General features: G+C 35.7%; 1 protein-coding gene across 8 annotated transcripts in view; it reads left to right on the top strand.

Moving 5' to 3' along the window:
• The window catches only part of GRIK1 (glutamate ionotropic receptor kainate type subunit 1), a 427,625-nt gene that overhangs the window by 387,844 nt on the left and 16,717 nt on the right, over window positions 1-23,064 (top strand). For all 8 annotated transcript variants that reach the window (XM_032630340.1, XM_032630338.1, XM_032630343.1 and 5 more), the window contains 4 exons: window positions 153-271; window positions 4,352-4,569; window positions 16,897-17,122; window positions 22,037-22,287. In XM_032630340.1, coding sequence (XP_032486231.1) covers window positions 153-271; window positions 4,352-4,569; window positions 16,897-17,122; window positions 22,037-22,287 — 814 coding nt within the window. The remainder of the gene's footprint in view (window positions 1-152; window positions 272-4,351; window positions 4,570-16,896; window positions 17,123-22,036; window positions 22,288-23,064) is intronic.

Here is a 23,064-nt window from a genome sequence, read left to right as displayed (position 1 = left end):
CCACCAAAGCTGTAAGTTTATGAATATGGCCTACTGTTTGGTTTGATACATCCATCATTAGCTGTTGGGTGTTCTGCATTGTTCAGCGGGTTTTCACTGGTGCCACATATATTTACCTCATGTTTACAGACTGTTTCTGTTAACTACCACAGGTTTACACCCTACGAGTGGTATAACCCCCACCCATGCAATCCTGACTCAGACGTGGTGGAAAACAATTTTACTTTACTAAATAGTTTCTGGTTTGGAGTTGGAGCTCTCATGCAACAAGGTACAAGGTTGGGCATCTTTGTCACACACATCCCACAGTCTGCTGACAGGTTTTCATGCTGGTAAATTCCACCAAGAAGATAGAGGGTAGGATAAAAACTATCTCAGGAATCAAAAAGATAGAACCCGGCTTCCTAGACAGTTCTAAAAATAAAAAAATATGACAGAAATGAAACTCCTTTGCTATATATCTAAAATAAAACTTACTATCAAGCAATGAACACAAATTTTCCTAGAGAGAAGGAAGAGATAAATTACCTTAGAAACTGTTTACAAATTGGCATAGATGGAGATATCAGTCTTTTCCTAACTTCACAAGTTAGAGGTTGAAAAGGATTAAAGTTTGAATCCTTTGAAAATTAGGTTGACTTACATTCTTCCAATAGCTCACAGTACCTAAAACTGTCAACTAATTACCACTCTGACAGACCCTACAGGGATTCATCTTAGCTTCCCGGTAACCTTTTACGATCTCCGTCAGTTGGTAACCATAGCAACAGTAAACTGGGGAAGTTGGGGGAAATGAAATTCAAACCATAGGAATGTAATATATTTTATACATTTTCTATGATTTGGAAGATTTTGATTTTGGTGGGGAGGGAGGAGTGAGTTGTTTTAACCTTTGGAAGAAATCCAACTCTTTTGTGGATATTCCTCAGCTTTGATTCCAAACGTATGATATAGAAAACCATTCTCAAGATAAGTGCATTTATTTAAGAAAATCATAAGTCACAGATGCTGTTGTGTTTGGAATATCTGCTCATTTGACAACAAGTTGCAAAATAAATTGGCAAAGGAAATTTCAACTAGGATATATATTAAAGATGTCTGTTACTTAGGTGTGAACCCTAAGGCTTTTCATGAGGGAGTTGTTATCATCTACTCGAAATGTATATAGTCTGTCTCTAAAAATTCCAGGGAGAGAGAGCAAGGGTTTCTAGTGTGGAAATACAAAATAATTGAAGAGAGTGAGTAAAACCTCTCATCATGCAATTAACTGTAGTTTATTCAGGCACTGCCAAATAGGTTTAGACACAGCACCTGATTTACTAGAAATCACTTGCATGAGTTTAGAGCATAGCACAGAACTATAAATCCTGCAGGAAAACTCATTAGATGATATATACTGCTTTACCACTGCATTTACTTTTTAAGGCATTTATCTTGTGAACAATTACTTTCAAAGAGTGAGAGACTCCCCTCCTTCCCTATAGCTTGCCTTCCTGTGCCATTAGAATAGAAAAATATAGACTTGGGTTTCATAGAGCACACGGCAAGTCTGTGCATGTACATATGACTGTGACTGTCTTCTGTCATATGAGTGTTCCCGCCCCTAAAATTTCTCTTTTATATTCTACCTGTTTGGAGTTTCCCATCATTCACAGCAAACCGTGGGATGCAGTGTCTGCTAGTTACCATTACCTTGGGTACGTGACAGTCAACCCCAACCAGACTCTGCTTGTTTTTCAAGAAGTTTAAAATATTTGTCAGGTGAAACATATATTGAAATGTAAAAATTTGCAGTACTGGTGACTGTTAGTGCATTTGTCCTTAGCATGTGACATTGGACCAGGTAGCTAACTTATGTATTGACTGTTGTGCTCTTGTTAGCAGAAGCTTATCACTGTACTCACTTGGAAATCATTTTGTTTAATTTCTTTTTTAATGTGATGATCAGGCTTTCTCTTTTCTACAGAGCGTGAGCAAAGTCTGGATCAGGATTGGCTGTCATGTCTGCCATAAAAGGCAGTAAAGAGACTTCAGCAAGTATTGTCTCTCATCCCAAATATTTTCTAATGATGTTTTATTCTATTTTTATTACTTTCATAACTTCATACTCTAGAGTTCTGAACTTAGAAAAATCATCTCTACTTGAGCGAAGTCATTTCTAAGTATGTAAATTAATGTTGAGAGTCATGAAAGTCACAAAATTGTGTGAAATTTTTTAAAAAGATGAAATGTTGAGAAATATAATTCATACCATCTACCAAGGGTTTGAAATGTAACCTGAGTAGGTTTCTACAAATTATTTTTAAGTTCCAAGACCACTTCATCCAAAAGTATAAATATGTATTAGTTTAAAGTGTGATAGATGTGAATTTATCATTACATGTCAACAGCTGGTTATCCGTCTGTCCAGTTTTACTGCCATATAATACATAATTATACAAATAATAAATTAAAATCTGATCTTTTCACAAATGCAGCCAAATAAAATAAGGATAAATTTACAGCAGAAAATCTATACCTATAAGCTAAGAAAATATATCTACTAACTATATTACCTATTTCCCACGGCTATTTTATGAAATAAATGGTATTATAATGATAGCCAATGAAAAATCTAAAATAATATCACACTGCCACAAGGCTGCTAGATCAATGAAGTACAAAGATATAAAACAAACTTGGGCATTAAACACACACATACACCCACAGGCATATAAATCCCATTAAACTGAAAGATTAAAACAAGAGAGCAACAAACTATTCTACTAAATTCTTAGAGGCAATTTAATGAAAACTGTTATAATCTGAGTATTATTACACACCCAAATTCAAACAAACAAACAAAAGAAGGAAATAAAAACCACAGCGAAGCCAATAACCTCATTAAAAGACAATAAAGCACAAAGATACCTAATAACTTTAGAAGAATACATCTAATTCAAAGTCAAGAAACTCTGCCAACCTTTATCTGCTTACCATGAGCTGGCTTTGATTTCATGAGCAATATTTGTATCTGTTTATAGATTAAACTTGAGCATAAACTCATGTATTTGTAGATTCGTAAATTCCAATGTCCCCTTCTATCTTAAGTCATTAACTACAAAACTTCAAAACACCCAATCAGAAAAGTGAAAGACTCCTTTAAAACCAGGTAATTCACCTGCTGAACTTCATACTTTGGATTTTTTAACTTAGGGTTTTTCCCTTTCACTTTTTAACTGGTCCCATAAACTCTAACATTCCTCCAACTTCATGGAGGAAATGCTAAGTACAGAACCAATGGTGAATTTCAAGCAAGCAGATTAACCAAAAATCCATCCATGAATTGATAAAATTGGGGTAAGTGCTGCATATACCCTTCTGTCCCTTTTGATTCTACTGTTGGATTTATGGGCTTCCATAAGTTTGATCAAAAGTTTTGAGCTAGAGAGTTTTCACAGATGTTTGTCCTTTGTGTAGGTAAACTTCACACATGCACCCTTTCTTTAAGAGAGAAAGGTTTTTTTGGTAAATACATTAAATGCCTCTATATTACCTTTTTACAAATAATCAGGAATCATCTGATAACATCTAAAATGTATGTTCTTAGCAGAAAAGGCCCCTTTCCACCTGCAAAACAGCCAGTCTTTGAAGTATAATTTAAAAATAGTACTTTATTTGAGGACAAAATTGTGCCTTTTCAGTGAATATATTATTTTCAGTTAAATAAGAATCTACTTTAAAAAAGTAATTTTGACTTCAAAAGTAACATAAAGCAATAAAAAATGATTCATCTACTGTCAAATATGGCTGCATCCAATTTCATTTGATTTGTGAAACTCCAGTGTTTTATTAAAGTACATGTGATAAATGACATGATATGTTAATCTTTTGAAAGTCTCTCTCATTCTTTAAGATTAAATAAAAGTAAGTTAGCATTTTAAAGCTTTCACAGTTGTACAACCTAGAACATTTTATTTCAAACAATAAGATGCATATCAGACAGTAAGAAAAGTCCAGAAGTCTGGGATTGACTTTTCAGCAGAAACAAGCAAACAAACTCAAATCTAAGCAACTAAACTATATAAATTTTAAACATAGAATATCTTAGGGTTAAAATCATGTAATGCCTTCAAATGTCAATAAATCACATTTTAAACAGCAGCATTGATAAATGATAAAAGATCGCTTAGATTTTGCTTCATTTTCTAAAAATATGCATCTATTCACCTACACACAAGAGAGTAAAACCTTCATAGATTTATAGTTTTGTGTCACAAAAATGCATTATCTCTCTAGGCTAGTGTCAAATCACGGGTCTTCCCTTCTCTCCTAACTGTTTAACTCTCTTACTCTGATGATACCATCACAGGATCAGAGTTGATGCCCAAAGCTCTATCAACCAGAATAGTTGGAGGGATATGGTGGTTTTTCACGCTAATCATCATTTCATCCTACACTGCCAATCTGGCTGCCTTCTTGACAGTAGAGCGAATGGAATCCCCCATTGATTCAGCAGATGACCTGGCAAAACAAACCAAGATAGAATATGGGGCAGTCAGAGATGGATCAACAATGACCTTCTTCAAGGTAAGGAACTGACCATATATTCTCAGCGGTTATCTCATACTGAGGGGAGGATGTTGTGGAATGAGAGTCCGTCCAAAGAAAACCAAAAAAATGTTAGGCAACTTTTTTATAAAATAAAATGTCTAATGGCAAAATCTGATTACAAGGTACCCTCAGCTGTCACATAAAACAATTTCTTCAGTGCCCATCTAGGTATCATTCCCTCTATCCCCAATTGAGTACACTCAGATCCACAGGTCAGTATCTTCAATATCTTTTCTTGTCTTTATACCCATTAATTAATCACTCATGTATAGAAGCCACAAAAGTAAAGATTACTTAACCTGAAATTATGACAATCAGAATGCTTGAATATCTTTGTTTTGTTCTTCCTGTTCTGTACTGGAGGAGGCAGGAGCAGATGACAAGTAAATGTGTTGATACTGGTATTTATTTGGAAAATTAAAACCAAAAGTATCCCAGGGGACTCCAGTCTAATATTGCATTTGCACCAATGGGGACAGTGCTCCTAGAGCAGCCTGAAGCCTTCCAATAGCCTTCCGATAGCCTTCCTATAGTTAGAATCAATATGGTTTTAGTGTCAAGTGCATTTTGTTGTTCAAGTCTTTTTAATTACTTACCCAGAATAATGAAACTGATTTCTACCTTGCTTACAGAATAAGCTGCAGTACTTTTATTATCAAATCTCAGATACTATATCTCCCATGGGGGGAAAATGGATTTTAATAGATCCTGGGACCTTTAGAGATGACAAAAAACCTTAGAGATCAGAAAGTTCAGCCCTTCACCTTACTCATGAAGAGAACAAAACCCACAGAAGCTAAATTATTTGCTCAAAATCACACACTTGGTTTATGACACAGCCAGGCTAGAACATTCTTGTAAGAGGTACTTGTGCATGTGAAAAAAAGGAAAACAGCAACTGTAACCAAAATAAACTCTAAAAACACCTTTGTCAACGTTTCACATCCAGATTACTGAAAATGAAGTTGTCACCCAAGGTTTGAGAGGACTACTTTGACTTGTGAAGAGTATTTATTTAGAGACAAAAAACTAAGGGTAAAAAAAAAGGGAACACTTCTTTGTATAGCAGTATTATTTCACAAAAATACGTATTACTTATGCAGTAAATGCAGTTTAACATTAAAATAATAATAAATAAACAAATAAAAACTTACTTGTTTTAAGAGTAAACTATACCCAGAGGTATATAAAAAAGAGTAATGTAAAAAGTTAGGATTTTTCTTTTCCTCTATGTTAAAAAAAAGATGATTTTTAAACTTTTTTTTAATTTTAAGAAATATGACATTGATTTAATGAAGGTATAAAGTGTGGTGATTCTTTCTTCTTTGGACAAGTGTTGTTTTCAAGACAAATTACATTAAATGTATGGCTTTCCAACTTTCTGAAAGCTTGAATTTTCCTAAAATCAGTACTGTAAAGAAACACGTTACCCACAGCTAGTAATTCATCACAACACTTGTCAAAAACTAGGAAAATTACCTGCAAGGCATATAGGACAGAGAGACACTGCCAAAGGAGAACTGAGTATGTCTGAAAAACATATCTGAAATGATTTACCTCTTTCACCAGTATCAAAAAGTTTTAAAGTATTGGGAAATGGGCGAGTAGAGGTAGAGAAGATTCTACTACTACTAAGATGCACATTATAAATATAAAAGAGGGAGAGGCTACCCTTTGAAAAAGCCATAGATCTGACTTCGCCACTGTGAAAACAATCAGTGTATTCACAAAGTATCCTTTAATCTCATTTTGATTTGTCTCTGTTCACATACCTTTGAATATAAAGGGTGCTGGTTCCCACATTTCCTGGCAGGACCCTAGAGTGACTTGGGTGTGCTTGGATATTGTATTTCCCTGAAATAATTCTATGTTAATCTCGCAACTGTACTAGCTCATAACTGCACACTCTTCCTAAATGCTTTCCATACAGTATTTCATTTTATCCTTATAAAGGCCAACTGAGTTAAGAGCTAAGATTATCCCCATTGTTTGATGAGGAAAATGAGGTATAGCTCAGTTAAATAACTTGCCACAAATTTATAAAGCTACTGATGAAAGAGTCAGTGTTCAGACAAACTTCAGGGAGTTCTAGAAGTTCTACCCTCCTTGAGGGTAGACAATTGGTCTCTTTTGTTTGTCATTATATCCTCAGAACCTAAAACAGTACCTGGCACATAGTAGGTACATAGTAGAGATAGTAGGCACTCAGAAAACATGTTTTTAATAAATGAACAAATACACTACTGAAATCTAAGAGCGATGGATTCTATCAGAGGAGAGAAGGAGGAAAGAAGGGAGGTGAGGAGGTATCTTTGTTCAGGCTGCTATAATGAAACACTACAGACTGGGTACTTAATAAATAACAGAAATTTATTTCTCACAGTTCTGGAGGCTGGAAGTCAAGATCATGGTTGAATGAGGGCTCTCTTCTAGGTCGTAGATTTTATGCTGTGTCCTCACATGGTGGAAGGGGCATGGGTCTCACAGGACCTTCTTTTATAAGGACACTAATCCCATTCATAAGGGCTCAATTCTCATGACTTAAACACCTCCCCAATGCCTCATCTCTTCATGCCATCATTTTTGAGGGTCAGGATTTCAACATATGAATCTGGGGGGACACATTCAGACCATAGCAGGAAGGATACATAGAGATCCACAGAGGAAGAGACACTGTCCTATGTTCCTCGATTTAAAAGTTATCTTGTAGCCTAGCAACAAGAAGGAATTTATTTGCAAAAAGAGAACAAGGACTAAATCCGATTTAATTTTCCCCTTGAGGGAGGCAAGCTGTCAGAAAGCTTCAGAGGGATACACACTCAGCATTTTTAAGCTGCATTATTCTGCAAGGGAAAGAAATGTTCCAGCCTTTTAGCTCTCAGGGTAGTTCTACCCTGTCACTGAGTGACAGCAGTTAAGGTCACAAGGACTCAGTTTTGACCTGGCTCTACATTAATGTATCACTGCCATTGAGGCTTCCCTCCCTCCCTTTCTCTCTTAATCAAAGACAGTATCCTCTCTTAAGCTGTTGAATCAATAAGGAAATCTGCCTTTGCCTGGTCTAACCTAGCACATTCTGATCTACTATTGGGGCATAAGCCTTGCTCACATGGGTCCCAGCTGCATTCAATCACAAGGAAACTTCTAATAAGAAGCACTTTTCCATCACACAGTGTAACTAAAGTGCTTTTGTCCCCCCAGTACCCCAAAAATATCCCTTTGGCACATCCAAATGGTGAACCTGTCTCTTTGCTTTCAAGATGACTCTAAGTTGTTTTACAGCTGAAGAATAGGCATTTGCAAGGAGGAAAGGAGTATGGAAGTTACCAAAATCCATAAACAAACAAAATACACTAACCCCTCATATGTGGTCTCTTGGTCACAGTTGAGGGATGTTTTTAGTGAAATCTCTGCTTGAAAAGTGTGACCAGAAGTTGCTCACTAAAATTTCCATCCAAAGCCATTGACTTTTTTTTTCGAGACTTTGTCATTCTTGCAGAGAACAAGACCTTAGATTTCAGATTTGGATATTTGATTTTCAACATGAAAAAAAGTTGTTGTTTTTTTTTTAAATAGGTCAGGTGAGGTTTCACTATCCATCATCTGAATTCAGACAAGGCTGAGGGAATAAACTGACATTTATTAAGCAACTGCTGGGTCAAGGTACTACATGTCTGAGACAAGGGAAGCTGAAGCACTTTTCCTTCATTGAGTCATTTGTATGTAGAACAACCACAGTGATCACCAGGGACTGTATTTACGCAAAGAACTGAGATTAAATCGTAAATGCAATTACACATACATTCACAAAGATTTACAGATGGACACCTCAAGATCCTGGCTGATGCCCATGAAGAAAAGAACAACTTTAAGTTTTGTGGCCAAGGGCACTTAGTCAATGATGCTTATTAAACATTACACTTCCTCAAGGTCATCTGCACCCTATGGATGATATAACGTCTATTTGGTGAAAGGGTGTCATTCACCAGTAGACCAATTACCGGGTCAAAGTTAAAGAGAGGCAGAGTGTTTCATCAACTGTCCAAGGACTGTTGAAGATATTTTAGCAGATCCTCCAAATATCAGGGGACCATTTATTTGTCCTTGGCTAACAATTTTAAATAGAATATTTTTATAAATCAGTATACCAATAATTCAGAACTTCAAGAGACCTCATTTAAGAGAATTTTTAACAAACTCCCTTTGATTTTCTACTCAGGATAATACTAATTAATAATATGATATTAATTATATTGGTTTTTCATCTCTCTGCTGCTGAATTGCTTGGTCCTTTCAATTGTTTCAAAATCTTAAATGATAAAGGCTTTTCCTGCCCTCCGCACTGTCTGAGACCACCCTCATCATCTTAAGAAATACAAAGAATAGTCAGTTCACAGTCAAGTTCTGTGGACACAACTTGGGGACAGATTTCCTAAGGCCATTTCCTCTTTTATACCCAAGAACATTGACAGCAACGGCATCCAACTACAACTTTTGCTTTTAATATGGAGCACTAAGGCACTGATTTTCTCCATGTCTCATAAAAAGTAGGACATGTGCAAAAATTTTTTCTCTGTGTAATTCTATTAATTACACTTATGGATAAATGGAATAGCCCAAACTTTGATCTCACAGTGATAGTTTATCAACTCATTTTTTTTTCCCAGATGAAGAAAGGATTATCATGTAAAAGCTTAAGAACCATTTGAGGCCTGAAAAAAGAGATTTCTCAATGTCTCTTGCAAACCATCATCCAAGTGAAATAATGGTTTTGGTTCATTGTTCAGAGATTAGGGATACCAGCCAGTCCTCTCAGGAGTTATGACTATAATAAAATGCTGTGATATAAATTAAAACTTACAGTAAAGTTTTGTTCTAGAACCTGGGTTCAAATTCTGACATTACTGCTTATTAGCTATGTAGACCTTGGTAAGTTATTTAAACCCTTTTTACCTCAATTCTCCTGTCTGTAAATTGAGGATAATATCTAGCTCAAAATATTATTTTAAGAAATAAATAACTTAATAGAGGTAGTGTGTTTATAATACTATATGGCAAATTGGAACAATAAAAATGTTAAATAAAAAAGGGAAAAATGTTAAATATTATTATAATTCTCACCAAAAACATCATCACCATTAACATCCAACCCTTACTTTTAGCTATTTGTCCTACTTTTTTCAACTTTCTGAATTTACCAAAAAAACCCCCAAAAACTCTAGTTTGGTCTTTGTTCAGCTTCCTTACTGATCCTGGGAGGTATGCCTTCTGCTACTGGACAGAAAAGTCCAGAGAGAGTGCCAGTGCCCAAAATCTCTAAGACTTTCAGAGGCCAAGTCAGACAAAGACCTCAGTCCTTGGAAGCTTTGCTGAGCACATATAGGAATTAGCAGAAGAACCACTTCCAGATGGTAGATAAGCAACAGATGGTGAGGCTACCCTCAGAATTCAGCTGAGAAGCAGAATAAGGCAGTTCAACTCAGTTCAGTTTAATTTATATTTTTTCCAGGATCTCCGATTTGACCAGTTTTTGAGGTTGTCACTGTAAGAGATAGGAAGGGGAAGATATAAACTTTTTCAAGGCTTGAAGACCTGAATAGCAATAAAGAAACAAGATGCACACAGACGTGTTAAATACAATGCAACATGTGGTTAAGTAGCATGCCTTGTGCAGACAGGAAGTGGTATGAACATCAGAAGTCCCTGTGAGCCAGAATGGTAGAAAATACTCATGTAAGAAATGCTTCTCAGTAGAAGATGCCCTGTAAAAAATCACTATCCTCTCAGACCCAAGTCAGAGGATTACACAGATTAGATCATGATTCAGTCTAAAATGACTTGAATAAAATAGGTTTAAAAAAATTGTAACAGACTTGTCATTACTGGCTTTCATGGTCTGGGGACTTTGGACCAGCTGTGGGAATGGACTCTCTAACCTTTATAACCTCCTTCCAGAGAGTGGTTAGGTGCTATCATTAACCCAGAAGACGTTTCAAGAAAGTTACTGAACACTGCACCAGTGGATGTGAAGCAATGAGCCATTATGGGGAGACAAGTTTCAGACAAAAATAGTCACATAGTGAAGCACAAAAGGAAAGACATTTCACAAACTTCTCTGTATAGGAAGGCATGCTTCACATAAGAGCTATTAGCTGATGTTTGAAAGATCTAGCTAATTTTACCTTCAGTGTCCAAAATGTTAAGTCCCTATAGTTTAAAAATGTGTTTGTTTAGGGAGAAATCCATGAGGTCAATTAAAGTTAACCTTTTTCAAAGCCTGTTATATTGCCTGTAATGGACCAATCTTTAGACAGGATAAAAACATGAAAAATGTTTTAGCAAAGGTGTTTAAATCCCACTGAGGGAATTTTTTTAAAAGGGAACACATGAATTTATAGCCTAGGAAATTCTGCAAATGTCATAACTTTCTATCAATTCAAGATAAGAGCAAAATCAACTGCAATGATCATATTATATACATTTGAAAGACACAGGCCCCTCACTATAGTATAAATGCTTTCATCTGAGAGTCTTCCTTCAAAGTGATTTTTTAAAATTAAATCATATTTTTTTAAATCCATGAGAATTTTTTTAACATCTTTATTGGAGTATAATTGCTTTACAATGGACACTATTTACAATAGCCAGGACATGGAAACAACCTAAATGTCCATGAGAATTTATTATTTCATGAAATGATAGATCTGATCTTGTGTTAGAGGAAATGGTTGCTTTTAAGGCAACTATTCACCTCTGATATATCTGCTTTATAAGTTTGGATTTCTACATGGCTGATTTCCATGTCTTTGACTGATTTTTAAGGTGTTGTTTTTTTTTTTTGAAATTGGCATTTATGTAAAGTAAAAGTAAATTGGAGATCAGATTTTAAAATGTAATTATATTTGATGTTTTATTTGTTCAATAAGCGTATATTTACCATATTTATATGATCATTTTTGACAAGATAACAAAAATCAAATATCAATAATCTACCTTCAGTATATATGTGTGGGGTGTGGATATATGTAAAAATAAACATATAAACAGGTATATATATAAAATCTTTAAGCATGTTGGTCTGAAGTAGAATTGCACAGTTGTTCATTCTACTGAATAATAGGATTATACATCTTTACTGTAGAAGCCCTATAACCTGGTTGAAGAAATAATGTGTTAAATAATGTTTATTTCAGTAAAAATGAAATATTAGAGGGATATGTCTATAAAATGCAGGTTCTATCAGTCTTAAGATTGTATTACACTCCAGAATTTACACATACTTTTCCTGTTATAGCAGAAACCCTGAAACTGAAAACAATGGAACTATATGAAATACAAAATAAGGAAAAATATAAACAATATCTACATTTCCTTCCAGGTTCCAACTGTTGCACTTCCTAAAACACTGTCTAATTTTTTTGTCTAAACAAATATAAGCTGTCTAAATTCATATAAATTGTTTCCATGCATTGTGTCATGACTACAAGATTTTCAGCAGCTCTAGTTATAATAGAAAAGATGCCACAGCTATTTACTGAAATTATTTCTTAAGAAAATGTGTCAGTGATGCTAAAACATTAGCCGAGTCATAAGTTTGATGTTCTGTGTATTAAAATAAACAGTTGATTCCCTATAGTTAAGAACATAAACCCTGGAGCCAGATTGCTGGGATCAAATCCTGGCTTCATCATTTCTTTATGTGGCATTCTGTTTCTTCATCTGTAAAGGAGAAATAATAATGGTACCTTTCTCATATGAACACTGTGAAGATTAAATAGATTAATACATGCAAAGTGCTTAGAATAGTTTTGGGCACACAGTAAACACTGCACATGCTAGTTATTATTACTATTTTCAATAAATAATTTTTAACTGCACAGAGACCCATTGTAAATTATTTCCCATTGAGTGTTTAACTTGCATGCATTATGGGAGAAAAAAGAGAAATAAACAACAGTCATCAGATGGTGATACAGTAATACTCCCTTATAACAGATTTTAGATGAAAAGAATGCTTATTCTTTGCCAACATTTCATCAGCATCAGAATAGCCACATAATCAGGTTTAACCAGACAAAGTAAATGCATTTAACCTTGACTCCCTTCTAGGATTAAAAAAAAAAAAAACCTGGATGATTTCAGATTTAATAAATGAGGACTTTTCAGTTTTTGTGACTTTTGGTAAGAAGCTCAGAGTACTTTACAAATATTCTAATTCACGTTTGACATATTCAGTGAAATAAGTTGCAATCACTGTTTCATCTTTTTAAATATATATCATTTAGAACAATTTAGCAGGCTGAGACTATAGAAGATTTACAAGTGCAGAAACATCCACACTGTCATTCAAATGGTTTGCTAAGTCTTTTAATATTTATGATAATGTCCCATGAAGTATGCTTCTATTTTTAAGAATTATTAAAATCTGTCTTAAAAATAGTCTATTAAAAAGAAATAAATCTAATTTAACTACTCTTAGAATAGTACTTTTTGACCAAACAAAAAATAAACATTACAGAACATGGTTGACAGTGGATGGAACTCAAGAATAAGGAGGAAAGAGGTCGTGACTCTGTATTGGTTCTTTCACTAACCAATATGACCCCTGGGTGGCACTTAACTGTCCTTGATGTCAGGACCTGCATAAGTAGTATGAAAAGGTTGGTCTAGTGAGTAGAACCTGTGTGTTGAAGGATCCTTAAGTGAAACTCATCCATCCATGAAATTCTTCTTGTACGTTTCCAGTAGTAGAAAACTCACTATATCCTAAGGTGCTTGAGCCATCTATAGATATTTTTAACTGTTAAAAAAGTTATTCCTTAGCCACATTCTGGGTCTTCCTATTTATCTAAGCTCTCCCGCTTGTCAAACAGTCTATAATTTCAAATGTAGAATACAATGGATCCCCACAACAGCAAACTTTCTAAATGATGAAAGAGAACTTTAAATAAAAGCAGAAGGGTGCTATTCCCTGTCCCATTATGTTTACCATTATTAGGCTGGAGCAAAAATAGTAGGAGGGGGTCAAAGAAATTTAGAATGCTCCCTATGCCTTCAACTTGAGCAAGTCCCCCAAGTGATCATTTTCTTAGAAAAAGTTCTGCTGTTCAATGGTTCAAATTCCATGCCTGCTAGATTTCTCTTCCAGTACCTCAGGCAGTTCAAGCCTAGAACAACCTTCTACTCCAAAAAGGAAGAAGTAAGTGTGGTTGAATTAAATCCATGACCTTCAGCTCCACAGAGCAGTGCTAGTTAATGTGTGGTGGTCAACACAAACGTGTTGACTCAGGGAACATTGTGTTACTAAGCTGTGATGAGATAAAAGAAATTGAGAGTAAGACTTTAGAAGTTCTGTGGCTCTTGGATATTGTGGTGGCACCAAGAACATGATTAATGAGGGACTTTCCTGGTGGTGCAATGGTTAAGAATCCGCCTGCCAATGCAGGGGACATGGGTTTAATCCCTGACCCTGGAAGACCCCACATGCTACAGAGCAAATAAACCCGTGTGCCACAACTACTGAGCCTGTGCTCTAGACCCTGTGAGCCACAACTACTGAAGCCCTTATGCTCTAGGGCCCACATGCCACAACTACAGAGCCCAAGTGCTGCAACTACTGAAGCCCACGTGCCTAGAGCCTGTGCTCCACAACAAGAGAAGCCACTGCAATGAGAAGCCCGTGCACTGCAATGAAGAGTAACCCCCACTCGCCACAACTAGAGAAAGCCCATGCTCAGAACCAAAGGCCCAACACAGCCAAAAATAAAATAATAAAAAAAATTTAAAAGAAAAAGAACATGATTAATGGATACAGTTCCAATAATGTAGACCACTTTGAGGGCTATTAAGTGCCAACATGGTGAGCCGTGTCTGGTATGAGTGCATACTAATCTCACTTGGTAGCACCACAGATAGGTCTGCCATGCATGTAGATAGGTCTGCCATGGAATGAAAAATGCACAGTCCTTCACTGCAGGTAACTTGAGAACCACACCTGATTAGGCTCAATAGCAGATGTGAAGGTTTTGAGTTGAATCTTATCATCCTTTTCCACAACCTTCAATTCCTGGATTCCTAAAAGCACTCCTCCCACTTTGTTTCCCATAAATGAACGTGATCATTTACTTTGTTTTGTCCTCAACTCCCAAAGACCAAAAAATAGTTTTCTAACTATTTACAAAATTCATTTTTAATAAAATTTAAATACTGTGGAAAAAAATAGATGTTTTATGGATTTTTTTATATGAAAGCTAACTCCTAGCTGGATTAAATTGATACCAAGTAGCAAACAACCTCAGGGCATGAGTTCATGAATATAAGCTATATTGTCACAGGTAGATCAAATAAGACTAAGATTATTCTCAGAAGAATTTTGGCAAGATTGACATTCACATTCACCTACCCAAAATCAGCATAGTACAGTGGAAAGAGCATTGAATTAGATGTCAGTGGTCCAGAGGTCCAGTATTAGCTCTGATACTAACCAGTTTTGTGATTTTCATGAACTCTCCAAATCTTCTGTACCAAAATTTCCCCCTCTGTGTAAACAGCGTGAATGAGCCAATTTCTAAAGTTTCCACCAACCATAAAATTTCATAATTCTAAGAAAATTATTTTCCCTTAAGGTAGTTTCCTGGTAGAAGAATAATTTTCCCAGCAGTGCATTTACTGCCAAAAGACAGACTGACCTCCGTGCACTTGTACAAGTAGCTCTTTATTATAAATTTAGCATTAGCAGACTCTTCCAGGCTAAAATTACCCAACAAATGAGGCATTGAACCCTACCTCAAAAACATACCTTTTTAATGGAGACATGAACCTCAACTTTCAGATATCTGTGGGGGTGAGGAGTAATTCACAGGGGCCTAATCATGACAAAATGGTTTCCATAAAATACCAGTATCTATAAGTTACTGTATATTGAATTGCTATTTGTCTCACAAGACCTTTCTCAAGGGGTTCTTCAAATACCTAACAATCCAAAATAAAGCTATCTGTCCTCCCTTAACTCATAAAGCCTACAGCGTTAACCCAGGTCTTAAATAGAGTTCGGAACTGAATGAGCCTTCAGGAACACTTGACCATGAATAACCACACTGTAGTTTATTCCACAGGTATTCCATTTATTGCTGTGGCCCCAAATCATGTTTTAAACTTCCTTGGACTCCTGAGATGATAAGCTCTGTGCCTTCCAAGGAAGCTCATGTGTCTGTGTGTGTGTGTGCGTGTGTACCACATACAACGCAAGAGCTGGAGTAGCTTGGAATTATCAGTAATTTTCATAATCTCTTCCAGCTTCCAAATAAATGGAGGGGAGTGTTGATGCAAATGAAGACAAATACAGAAAAAAATTGGAACAATATGGAAATTACAGAATTAAATGTAAACTATTTACAGATCACTATTCAAAAGAATAGAAAATTTATACCTAAGCAATATGAAAACTTAGGCAGTATATTTTAACAAAGAAAGTAAGATAATGAGATAGTGGAAGGTATAGATGCATATGTAATATATACCATATATATGGCTTATTACTGAATCAAGAAGCTGAAGAATAAAAGAAAAGACAAAATCATGAACACTTTCAAATGAAATTCAGTCCTCATTATCTAAAATATAATTGCAATTTAAAATTGAATGTATATTAAAAAAGGCTTATAGAAATACAGTAGGAAGAGTTTTCTGATCTGAATTTTAATATGAAAAGAGCATTTTCACTCTAAGTTTTCCAGAAAAGATAAGAGTAATTGGCAGTTCTTTCATAAATAAAGCAGAGAAGGTATGTGATTTATCCCAAGGCTGTCCCCTGCAAAGGAATGTTGGATCAGGTATTAAAACTTACATACAAGAAAAAAGCAAAACAATGCCTACTGAAGTTAAGTCGTTGAAGGCAATGGAAAAAATGAGTAGAGTCTTGGGGTGATCTAGTCACCCCTTGGCCTAGTGGGCCTTAAGGACTTGTTCTTAAGTGGCCAGAGTTCCTTAGGCAAATGTTGTCATTGATACTAATCTTCTTTCTTCCCTACTGAAATCAGCCAAAGGATCTTGAGGCAATGTCTTACATCAGTTGGGTAAGATCTCTTTTTCCTCTACAGCTGCCTCAGTGCCTCCAAAGGTTTTCCTATAGTGAATTGGGCTCCTTTCAACTACCAAACTGAAGTCCCAGGATCATCAATACCGGTTTCCTACCTAAAGAGAAAGAATCCTCCTTATGCTATTTGAACCCCAGGAGTTTTGAATAGCTTTAGGACATATTTTCTCAGCACTCTCTGCTGGTGGGTGTGCTTTCTTTCCCTGCAGAAATCGAAGATATCCACCTACGAGAAGATGTGGGCTTTTATGAGTAGCAGGCAGCAGACTGCCCTGGTCAAAAACAGTGATGAGGGCATCCAACGAGTGCTCACCACTGACTATGCCTTGCTGATGGAGTCCACCAACATTGAGTATGTGACGCAGAGAAACTGCAACCTCACTCAGATCGGGGGCCTCATTGACTCCAAAGGTTATGGAGTGGGAACACCTATAGGTAAGAGAGGCAAGGCAGTAGCAAAGACTGAGATGGGCAATGTCATTTACAAAGTATAGAAAGGAATGGGCTCAGAGATATCTACTCTACATTCTGAGAAAGTCTACAATGCCTTCAGTGGGCTAATAAATAAGGGAAATGACAGTACAGATCATAGGCATGCTCTGAATTGAAGATTCCAAGATATTTAACCTAATAAACTTTTAACTCATTGTTTCTTTCAAGTTCTACCATTGCATATACATTTGAGTACATAGATTTTATTATTTTACCCCAAATATTGTTAAAAGAATATCTTCCTAATTAACACTCTTCTCATTATTTTCTTCAGTTCCTATATACGCCTGTATAGCTTTTTTCTATCTTAAATTATATTAGAATACAACAAAATTAACTATACATATAGATGACAAAGTTAAAGAGCTAGTGTTCTATGTAAATAGATAGAAAAGTAAAACTATATCTGTCAGAAGAAAAAGGATTAAGATTAAATTATAATTTGCTCAGGCAATATGTCAGATTCAATTAATAAAATCTCCAAATATTCTTAGTCCTTGATTTTGTACCACTGTTCAATCTAAGGATATTATTACCTTGTAGGCATACAGACCCACACAGCTAGGTCTTCTTGCATGTCTGGGATATAGAACTATATTCTGTATTCAAGGGACAATGACCTCCCTATAGAAAACTCTCTATTTCCCTCACTACAGAAACTGTATTGTATAAGGTTCTGATATGGTAGCAATCTGCTCTTCTCAAGTGAGTCATCAGTAATTTTCTGATAAGCATTCCCAAGGGGAGGAATTGGAGGCCATCTTAGACCACTGGGTTAGTCCAGTAAGAAATCATAGTTACAGTTAAATCAGATAATTAAGGACCCAAGGTATATTATTATTTTCACCTGTTGAAAGGGATTATCCAGTTCCCTCAACACTAGACAGGGATCACAAACTCAAATGCTTACAGAAGCCAAGCAGGTATAATTGAATAAAGCTTGTTGGTTTGAAGAAGCAGTAGGGAATGGTAGCAAGTATGGAGAATTAGAGACAACATACTCATCTAAAGGGGGCAACTGCCTTTCAGGTCAGTAGCTGTGGGAGTTAGAGCCCAACATTATCAGATCTTCTATTTTTCATGAAAAAAATCAGATTTTACGTGAATATTCCTGATGGCTTAATTTGGCAATAAATTTACTTTTTAAAAAAGATTATGTAGCCCATATTCAACTTTTGATCAATACTAATTTGATTAACCAGGTAAAGAAGGTCAACTCTCTCCACCTTTGAACATGAATACATAACCAATTTGACTCCATGCAATCTATCTGATGCTAGAAATATATGCTATAAAGAAATTAACTTATATCAATTGGGTAAGATCTCCTTTTCCTCTAAATAAGTTGTTATGTATGTCCTCTAAATAAATCTTCAGAATGATTGGGCTAGGCAACCTGTAACTACCTTCTTGCCCCTTTATTTCCAATAATTTTTCCTGATGAAAATGCCAGTATTGCAAATGAAGTGTACATTTTTTTCTCAAGTGATAAGCTCTCCTAAAACTAAGTCGGTGTGCTTTGCAGAGAACTCAGTGGGATTGTTAGACACTAACTAAAAGGTTACTATGCTTCTTTTTGATTTGAGAAAAAATGTCCTATCTCCCTAACCAGGCTTTATCACCTCATTTTATTTTTTTATTTTTTTTTATAACCCTCCTTCCACCACTTCACAATAGCTCACAAGCAACAACCCCTCTTTGTGTTTTTTTTTTTTTTTTAAGACTGGAGAAAGAAGCTAGACATGTTATTTTTTTATATCCCATCACTTCTGATTTTAGTTAAATGAACCATGAGTCAGACAAGAACACCAGGACTGGGTGCCTTTTCCTGAATCTTTTCAAAATCATGACCTTATGATTGATTGTAATACATTCTGTGTCTTCTTAGAAAAAGCAACTATAGTTTCTTAATGGAACCATCTTTAGATTAAATTATAAAGTTGAAAACTGTACTTTTACCATTCCATCATCAGCTCCATCTTCACTACCTTTTAATTCCCCTCTTTGCCCACCAAATTTCCAGTCTGGTAGTAATGATAGAAAATAACAATGTGTACCACTTCTTCTGAGAATATTTACACTATAATATGAGACTTTTAATAGGCATTTCTTCTACTGAATGAAATACAACTCTAAGGTCAAAATATTGGAATATTGGTGAGGAATGGGGAAGCATCAAGGGGTCCTTTCAGAAACACTCCTAAATTAATGCAGCGCTTTAAAAATGACTCAGCCTCCATGTGAGTGAGGCTGACCCTGTGATGAGTATCACTATATTTTATATAATATGATATAAAGAGATTTGAATATTCCAGTTCAGTCTACATTTTGCCAACCTCATGCATTCTCTGACATACAAATTCCAAAGTTGAAGAGTTTTTCCCCCTCCCTAGATGAAAAGAAATACACTCCAGGAATTTTTCATAGTGGTTATAAACCTGTCATCCTTTTAAAACTAAAACAATGAAGGAATAATTGGAACAGATGGCAGACCTCAGAGAGAATACATCCATTGGGAATACAGCTGTTGGATAAATTTGTGAGATGTTTCTTCTATGATGAATTGACTCTTTAAGAAAGATCAGCTGCTATTCAGGAAGATCCGTGCATATACATATGTATTTTTTTCAAGTGACTTGTAATAAATCACTTCCAATGTCATTCAGTCCATTTAAGCAACAACAAAAAAAAAAAATTGAAGCTAAAATATATTCAGATATAAACAATTCTCCACATACTTCTGGTCTTGCCCTGACTCCCTTAAGGCTTAAAATTCCTTCTCACAGTCAAAGATTGGCAAAGTTGCTCAGTCACAACACAAAATCGAAGACTTTGTTTCTTAGAGACTCTCAGGACAGAAGCTCTGGAAATGTGCCTCCTGAGGGACTTAAAATAAAACTTGAAGAGAACGAGAGCAGTTAAGGCTTAAACAGGTTACCAGGAGGCTGGAAATTACCTTCCTTAGAGACCCATCTTAAACAGAGAACCAATCCCCATCTGCCTGAAATATTTTAGGTATTGTACAGCCTGAAGGCAAAAGGAAAGCATCAGTCAGCATTTACTGAGTACCCACTGTGTATACTGCTATGATTACTGCTGCAATTGTTACCCTATGGATCATTCACACACTCTTCAAAGCACTTTCACGTACATTAAAGCAAAGCTCTCTTGATTCACTTAATTGTTCACATATTATTGTTAATGGTGTTAATTTTGACACTAACCATTATTCTGAAGTTGTTTAAGCAAGCAGCCAATATCTTTTAATTTGGCTGTCAAGAGCCATTTTCTCACCAAAAATCCATACTCTTAATTGATAAGCCACAATCTAACTCCAAAACATTTTGCTCTTCTTTTACACTTGATCTTGAGGGACTGACAATGACTTTAGGAAGTCTTGGGAGGAATGGGGAAAATGACACACGTCACAATATTAATCTTCTGCTTTTCTAACCATGCCCTAGAACATAAGGTATATGGGGGAGGGGGGAGATGGCATGGGGGTGAAGGGAGAAACTTTAATGAAAATAACACTAAGAGAGAAGTTAGGAGAATTGAGTTAAATTCTTGGCTCTACCAGCAACTATTATTTTCACCCATATCTTCACATCCTCAATTTCTTCAATTCTAAAAATAAGTAGACTGGGACTATACGGTTCCTAAGATCTCTTCTGGTTCTAAGATGCCACATTTTCCTATTTGCTACTTTTTTTGCATTTTTCTATTTCCACCAAGAAGAACGTTAAAGTTTACAAACAGAAAGAGCTAGAATGTACTACTTTCCTACTAAGTAGAAGAAACACTTACAAAAATCCTTAGTGTCCAAGGAAAAATTAGGGACAGAAATCTTACCATCTTTTTTTTTTAATTTCTTCCTTTGCTTTAATTAACATAGGAATCCAGTGTTGGACAAGCTGTGGCTGCAGGACCATGTTGATGCTCTCTAGCCCTAACATAATTAAAAGTTCAAAGGCATTACTAGAAAATAGAGTATAAATAATATCATTAAAGTGCTTGCAAATTTTCTAAACCTAGCTGAATGTTGTTTAAATTATTCAAAACCTACTCATAAGAGTATCTTAACAGGTGTATTAGTCAGTATGGACAAATTACTATAACCAACATCTGCAAATTTTTAGTGGCCAACACAAAACATATTTATTTCTTGAACTTGTCATGGTCCAACAGTGGGTTGAAACAGAGATTCTGCTTCATGTAGTCATCCTGGGACCCAATCCCTTTCTAACTGGTGGTTCCAGTATTCCTAGTGACTTAAAATCCTTTCTCCCATGCTGAGTATTTAAGGAAAGAGAGGGAAAGAGTAGAGGATCATGTTGGGAGGATTTATGAGACAGGACTGGAAATAGTCATACATCGCTTTAGCTCCCAATGGCTAGCAATCGGTCAATCACCACAATGAATTATAAAGGAGACTAGGAAATGTCTAGCTACTCCCATAGGAAGAAGAGGAAATGGTACTGGTGATCATTTAGCCAGGCTGTCAAAATATTAGACATCCAAAAACCTAGAAAAAGTGGAATCTAAACAATGAAATTCCCTAATGTGGGAAAAGATTCATAAAAAACTCACCAGAAGCAGCGGGATGTCATGGAATTCCCAGCTCAGCTTTTCCTTGTTTAAAAGGAACAGACAGTGTGGCTAAGAGTTAATCTCAACACGTCAGTCTTTTGCTGTCCAATTAGTTAGATCCTTCAAAATATAGGATTGCCCTTTGCTAGTCAACTTATGGATTGGGGTTTTCCAACAGCCATAAAGTAGTTACCCCTAAGACAGTAATCCTTCTTCACATCTTCTTCAGCCTTTGGGTGACCCATATCCAAATTACCTCACTTACAGGCTCTCCTTACCGGGATAAAATTACTATTGCTATTCTTCAATTACAAGAAGAGGGGAAACTGCATATGATGAAAGAGAAATGGTGGCGGGGAAATGGCTGCCCTGAGGAAGACAACAAAGAGGCCAGTGCTCTGGGAGTAGAAAATATTGGGGGTATCTTCATTGTTCTGGCTGCTGGACTAGTCCTTTCTGTATTTGTAGCCATTGGAGAATTTATATACAAATCACGGAAAAACAACGACATTGAGCAGGTGAGTCATCTCTTTCTAGGACCGGGTGGTTTTTGGTTTGTGTTATCTGTCTTAAGTTTGGGGGTTTAAAGGATACTTGCCCTTTTTTTGTAACAGTCTATTGAACTAGATGCCCAGAATGGCCATTTTTGAGTTAGAGCTAAGAGCTATTGAATCCCTGTCAGGTGCTCCTGGTACTGTAGCCCCATCATTTATTAATGAGAAGAAGGAAGCACCTTATACACTAAATTCAATTATCACTATTTGAAATGACAGTGCAAAAATTCCAAACTCAGTTAATTTCTTTAACAGTTATTTACCCTTAAGATAGAAACCCTAGATAGAGCAAGGAAGAAGTAAATCCAAAATTGGAAAATATATAAAAAGATCTTTGAGAGAAATGTTACATCTCCTAAGTGTAGGTACTGAGCACATGTACTAATGCAAAGCAATTTATATAAAGATATAAATGTAATATTTTGAAACTGAGCATTTACCTCTATCAAAGTACATTTTGTAAAAGAATAATTCACAAAAATATTTGCCAGAAAAATGATGAACAGTACAGAATGATGATAAAATATATTAAAGAGTCTATTTTTCCAAATCTTAGGATTATCGTTGATTTCAACAGTCAACCATTTTTTGCCTGTTACTTTTAGTTTTGATGAAAATCACATCAAGAGCTTACACTATTCTGAATAAGATGACGGTGATTAAAGAGAATTCCTTCGTAGGCATATGAGAATAAACAAAACACAAAGCTCATGCCCATTGTAGAGTATTTGGTTACCCAAT

Source organism: Phocoena sinus, chromosome 4 (genome assembly GCF_008692025.1).
Source record: "Phocoena sinus isolate mPhoSin1 chromosome 4, mPhoSin1.pri, whole genome shotgun sequence".
NCBI lineage: Eukaryota > Metazoa > Chordata > Mammalia > Artiodactyla > Phocoenidae > Phocoena > Phocoena sinus.
The sequence above is the reverse complement of the archived record's forward strand: the minus strand, read 5'-3'. Positions and strand labels throughout refer to the sequence as shown.